This window comes from Coregonus clupeaformis, chromosome 8 (genome assembly GCF_020615455.1).
Source record: "Coregonus clupeaformis isolate EN_2021a chromosome 8, ASM2061545v1, whole genome shotgun sequence".
Lineage (NCBI taxonomy): Eukaryota > Metazoa > Chordata > Actinopteri > Salmoniformes > Salmonidae > Coregonus > Coregonus clupeaformis.
In genome coordinates this window covers 52,923,850-52,929,849 of record NC_059199.1, presented here as the reverse complement: position 1 = coordinate 52,929,849, position 6,000 = coordinate 52,923,850, and the positions used below count along the sequence as shown (strand labels likewise).

General features: G+C 44.8%; 1 protein-coding gene across 3 annotated transcripts in view; it reads left to right on the top strand.

Annotated features, from left to right (window-relative positions):
* Nucleotides 1-719: 719 nt before the first annotated feature.
* Nucleotides 720-6,000, top strand: part of LOC121571355 (splicing factor 3B subunit 2) — a 29,329-nt gene continuing 24,048 nt past the window's right edge. For 2 of the 3 annotated variants that reach the window (XM_045222071.1, XM_045222070.1), the window contains exons 1-6: nt 720-915; nt 2,561-2,607; nt 2,703-2,786; nt 3,044-3,271; nt 3,469-3,531; nt 3,824-3,947. In XM_045222071.1, the coding sequence (XP_045078006.1) occupies nt 786-915; nt 2,561-2,607; nt 2,703-2,786; nt 3,044-3,271; nt 3,469-3,531; nt 3,824-3,947 (676 nt within the window). In that variant the 5' untranslated portion in view covers nt 720-785. The remainder of the gene's footprint in view (nt 916-2,560; nt 2,608-2,702; nt 2,787-3,043; nt 3,272-3,468; nt 3,532-3,823; nt 3,948-6,000) is intronic. The other variant, XM_045222072.1, reaches the window with a different exon arrangement.

Here is a 6,000-nt window from a genome sequence, read left to right as displayed (position 1 = left end):
AAACGTGGTTGGAGGCGGCATATGGATGGTTCCGGAGGCATGCAGAAGCCAAATTGAGCTCAGTACCGCAATGCCGTGAGCCTCTCAAATTTTGTAAAAATGCGGAGGGCTCCGTATTGACATGATTGGTTGACGGTAGGATAGGGCGGGAGGTCCTGTATAAACACAAACTCACTTCCTTCCCAACAGCTCTGTCCTGCTCCGCAAAGCGCAAGAAGTATGAATGCCCTTACTTCTGCAGAGGCAGTATCACCATAAAACGTACAAAAAAAGATTGCAGTTTTAAAACTGCAGTAAAAGGGCAGTAACTTCAGCCGACTGTGGTATTTTGGACGCAGTAATTGCAGAATAACTGCAGTTACACTGCAAAATTACTGCAGTAAAACATTTTTTGGATGCAGTATTTGACTAAAATATTGTTTCTTAAGGGATATGCTGCAAGGCAAATACAGTTGCAGATTGACCATACAGCGCCTTGTATGGAGCTCAATTTGGCCTCTGCATGCCTCCGGAGGCATTTTTCGGATCAAGCATAAATTGCCTCTTACTTCACATTGGCATGTCAATTTGGCAATGAATCAGGATCGTGTTTTTATTTTGTAAATGCTGCATCCTATTGGTTGTAATTTGGAAACCCATTGAAAACGTTATTCCTCCCACCACAAACTACATTACCCAGATTTTCCCAACTGCTTTTTCCGGTATCCCCATCGTTCTTTGCGAGATTTGTCAGGTTTTCGTGTCGGTTGTTTTTATAGAGACCCATTGCTCAGTAGAATTTCAACATGGCATCCGACGGACCGCCGGGGACTGAACCTATGCCTTCCGACTTGGGGAGCTCTGTAGCGGCCCTGAATACATGGAGCAACCCTGAGCTTCAAGCCAAGCTAGGCGAGCTAGGCGCTCCCAACATGGGTATGAATCAAACTATGATTAGAAGCCGAGGAGCAGCAAGCTTTGAATGGAATGAATTGTGTGTAGCAGTAGCTAGCTGCTAACAGGCTAGCCATACCTATTTACTTCCGCGGCAAAGTTAGCTAGCTAGTAGGCCCTCATGGAAGTAAAGGAGAGTGAAAACTAACGTTATCCTAACTCTCTCGCTATCTACCAACTAGCTAGCTACCTACACAAACAATGCATATTAGCTACAAGTTCATGTTCAACACCTCTACGAAGAGGATTTTGCTTACTTAACGTTAGCGAGTCATCATCATGATTTTTTATTTTATTTAACCTTTATTTAACTAGGCAAGTCAGTTAAGAACAAATTCTTATTTGCAATGACGGCCTATACCGGCCAAACCCGGACGACGCTGGGCCAATTGTGCGCCGCCCTATGGGACTCCCAATCACTGCCGGTTGTGATACAGCGTGGAATGGAACCAGGGGGTCTGTAGTGACGCCTCAAGCACTGAGATGCAGTGCCTTAGACCACTGCGCTAACAGCTAATCTTAATTTGCTGTTTTGGTTTGGTGTTTGAGTGATAAAAGGCGCTGCATGGTCAATCTGTTTGCATTGGCCATGCAGCATTTAAAGCCAGTTTATGCTTCATCTGATAATATGGTCGGAGGCCCCATATGGATGGTGTGACGCAATTGCGGAGCCTCCAGAGCATGCAGAGGCCAAAATGAGCTCAGTATTGGATCGCCATGCCCCTCTCAATTTTTTTAACAATGTGGAGGGCTCCATATAGGTCCGGCATTGACATGATTGGTTGACTGTAGGTGAGGGCGGGAGGTCCTGTATAAACACAAACTCACTTTGTTGACAACTTCCTTCACAACAGCTCTGCCCTGCTCAGCGAAGTGAAAGAAGTATGAATTCGCTGACTTCTGCAGAGGCCGTATCACTGTAAATGCTGCACGGCCAATACAGATGACCGATTGACCATGCAACGCCTTTTACGGTGATATTGGCTATGCAGAAGTAACAATGTGCTTCGCCAATTGGCACAGAGCTGTTGTGAAGGAAGTTGTCAAAGAATGTTTATACAGGACCTCCCGCCCTCACCTACCGTCAACCAATCATGTTAATGCAGAGCTATACTGAGCCCTCTGCATTGTTACAAAATTGGACTTCTGCATGCCTCCAGAGGCTCCGCTCACGCCATCCATTCGGCACCCCCGACCATAGCCGCGGTAAGTAGGGGTGCTGAGGGTGCTGCAGCACACCCTGAAAAATCAGAATAACAAAAAAATCACACATGTAAAAAACATATTTTTCCACAAAAGTAGAGTACTAATAGTAGTGTATTAGCGGACCAATATAGCCATCTGCAGCACGGGCTAAAACGTTCCCCCTCCCTCCTCCAAGAAAAAAATCACAGCACCCCCAAACTACTTCCTGTTGCTATGCTTCCGACCACATTTTCGGATCAAGGATAAATTGGCTCTAAGCAAGTCACGCATGCTCCGATGCTTTCCACTAAGTGGCTAATTAACTACTTAGCAATATGAATTAACCTCTTATACCATCCATTTGTAATGAAATCATTGTTTGTTATTGTCCCAGCTCTATTGTTCATTGTTGGTTTACAGTTGTCTTTTCCTCCTTCCTTAGGTCCCAGAGAGGAGATGCTGGACAGGCTCAAGGGATACATGATGCAGGTCAGTGTGTGCTGGGGAGAGTGGAAGAGGATATTGCATCTTATGTGTTTATCTGATCCATTTATCTTTGTGTGCATCTATGCTTTTCCACTCAGACTGGAATGATGCTCAGCAAGCCCAACCAAGGAGGTGATGACAAACCTATGACCACGCAGGTCAGCACCAACAGACCCTATAAGGTGTTTAGACGGTCCAATCTAATTAATCTCATTTTTACATTTCATCACTCTGATTATTTAGCTCTACACTCTGCAGCGTTTCATCAATCTATCTTAAACAGGACCAGGAGTTTTACCTTTACCATGTGATCTGACCAGTAAAAACTCAGGGGAGTTGTCCTGGTTAGGCCACATGGTGCAGGAAGAACTACTTACCCAAATCAAAAACAACTTTACCAACAACCACCCTTCCCTCTTCCTCTACCTTTCTCCCCCAGATGCCAGGCATCCCCCCCATGCCCCCAATGCCCATGCCGCCCATGCCACCTGGTATGGGTATGCTCCAGGCGATGAGCATGATGGCGGGTGGACCCCCTCCACCAGGGATGCATATGGGCATGGAGCCTCCAGGCATGCCCCCCGGCCTCTCCCAGGAGGACCAGCTGAAGATGGTGCAGCAGAGGGCTGCCATGATGATGCAGCACGAGGAGAGGGCCAAACAGCAGGTAAGACCAGACCACCGGAGAGGGTTTTATCTAGGCCCCTGAGTTTTACCTGACTAGGAAATACTCTAGGCCCTAGTTGTAAGGTAGTCTTTCTTCTCTTGCGATGGGAAGGAAGCAGTGGCTGTAAGAGGGGTTCTGGTGTTGATGTTCAGTTGGTGATGCATAGTTTCAAAAGTTGACATTTTGTGTGTGTTCAGGGGGATTCCCGTGCTATGGAAGAGCGCATGAAGGAGCAGGAGCTTCTGGAGCAGCAGAAGAGGGTGAGGACTGGAGGAGATGGCTGTTCATGTCTTTCTCCCCTCTAAATGATTCTGTAGTAATTTATCAGTAGTGTTGTGTCACAACAAACCACATAGTTATTGTACAGCCTCTTTACTTGCTTGGAATATCTCACATCTTCTCATTCTCGCTCTTCCCTACCTCTCTTCCTTCCCTCCCTCCTCTCTCTCTTCCCTTCATCTGTCTCTTCCCTCCTCCCTTCTCTCTCTTCCTTCCTTCCTTCCCTCCCTCCTCTCTTCCTTCCCTCCTCCTCATCTCTCCTCCCTCTGTCAGGCGGCGGTGATGTTGGAGCATGAGAGGCAGCAAGAGCTCTCTAAGATGCAGCATGGAGGACCAGGGCCCAGGATGTCTGACCCGGGGTCACGACCCCCTGGCATGATGCCGCCCATGATGAGAGGTCAGTAGTGCACACCGTTAGAGAACGACTGATAGTATCGGCGTAGGCGATTTTCTCCTTTATAGCGCGTTAACACACTTGCCTCTCGTGTGAAACTCCTGCAAGCCGGCGCCACTGCTAGCTAGTTAGCCTGTCCTTGAGGAACCTCTGGGCTGCTTGCTAGCAAGCCACTAGTCCACTCATGCTGCAAATTTTTTTAGCACACTTTAATAATGCCACACAGAATGTAGACATTTTAGAAGTGATAATTAATTAACTGTTAGGCAAAATAGTGTACATACAGGCTGCAGCACTTACAAAGCAACTAGGGGTTCCGTTACCTGGTAAATGCCGGCTTTTGGTCGTTTAAAAAAATTAAAAGCCAGTAAATATAATTGTTGCCGGACACATTTTCCGGTAGAAGAAAAAAAATCCATTGCGAAATACTGCTTTTTATTCATTGATGGTGTGCTCCAACTTCAAAGTCAAATATACTTCATAGGCTAATAAATCCTCAAGCTGCTTGGAAATTAGTGTTTTTATTTTTACCCACGCAAAAGATGGCAGGTCCTCATAAGGGACTTCAGATAAGTGTACCCCGACTGGGCAAAATTGGCGACGATTGTGTTGATTATACCCATTTCCAGTGTGCCCACCGAGAGGGGATTCTTTCTCAAACAGAGTGAAGACGGCCTCAAGCACTCGCCTTTTCGAGGACAAAGTAACGAGGCTGATGCGCATCGCAAGCTGTTCTAAGGAGTTGGACAGTTTTGACTTCCCAACAGCAGCGGCTCACTTTGAGCAGGCCAAGGTCCACCGCAAACGCCAATAAATTAGAGGCAAATGATTGTGTTCGTCAGGCTCGGTCCTAGTAGTTCTGCTGCCGCCCTAGGCAAGATCAACATATCCCGCCCTTGTGTCATGTATAGTATACAGATTTGGAATGGATTGAGAGAGTAGAGTAATGATGTGTAGGCTATCATGCACAATAGGTGCATTTCATTTGATCTTATTCAGTAGAACTTGGAAACGAAACATCGTTGCCAACTATTCACATCGGAGAGTTGCAATCATTAGTCAGCCAACAGCCTATAGTAGGAAACAGAGTTGTTGATCAATAAGCCACGTATATCACACATGACGAGTCACGACCCCACGATAGTTCAAATGATAACAAACATACCATTTATTAACATCATCCAGTAGAACTGTAAAAAGAGTGAGATTTTCATTTGAGCATTTGGAAACAAGTGCTTTCGTAAATGCATGGCGCGGGCCTCGTTTTACAGGAGCATTGTAAAATAAGCTTTCTCTCCATGAACCAGCCTTAACGAATGTTGTTTATTTACATATGGAATTTGATTGTCCAACATCAGTTTGATAATTCCTTCATTTTATGGCCTCCTAGAGTGGCCTCTTTCCACTGCTGTGGTGCTGATTCACATCGGGAGTGGGCAGGCTAGCCATGGTTTTCATAGACTGCCATGTTTTGTTATTTATTAGGCCTAATTAAAATGTTCAGGCCTAGATTGTATTTTAAAACAGCACTGTTTTTGTTATTTATTCATACAAATAGTCTATAGGACAGGTCGTTCGCAGGTTATATTATACAAATTATTATATTTTGAAGTTTTATTACTGTGTATACGGCTTGTTCTTCTAGGCATAATGTTGATTTTTTTATGATCCTCATTTATGATTTATAGTAGGGATGAAGAAGCAACGGGCAATGTTTTGGTTTTCAATAAAACCTGTCATGTTGGTATAAGAACATCGTTCTACTTTATTTTATTACGACTTTACAGGCTAATTTCTATTTTGTTAAGATTAATTACAATAATCTAAATGTGATTTTGAGCACCGTGGGTGGACGGCCTAATGCATTATGCACCCAATGCATATGGTGGTTATTATAATTATAATCTTTCCGGTCACGTTGTCCGGCGCCAAATTTTCCTAACGAAAACCCTGAAAGCAACATACCAGTAGCTAGCTAGGTAAACAACAACATTCAGCATAGAGAACTTTTGCTAGCTATGAAGCTAACGTCAATTCACTACCCTAGAACTTTATT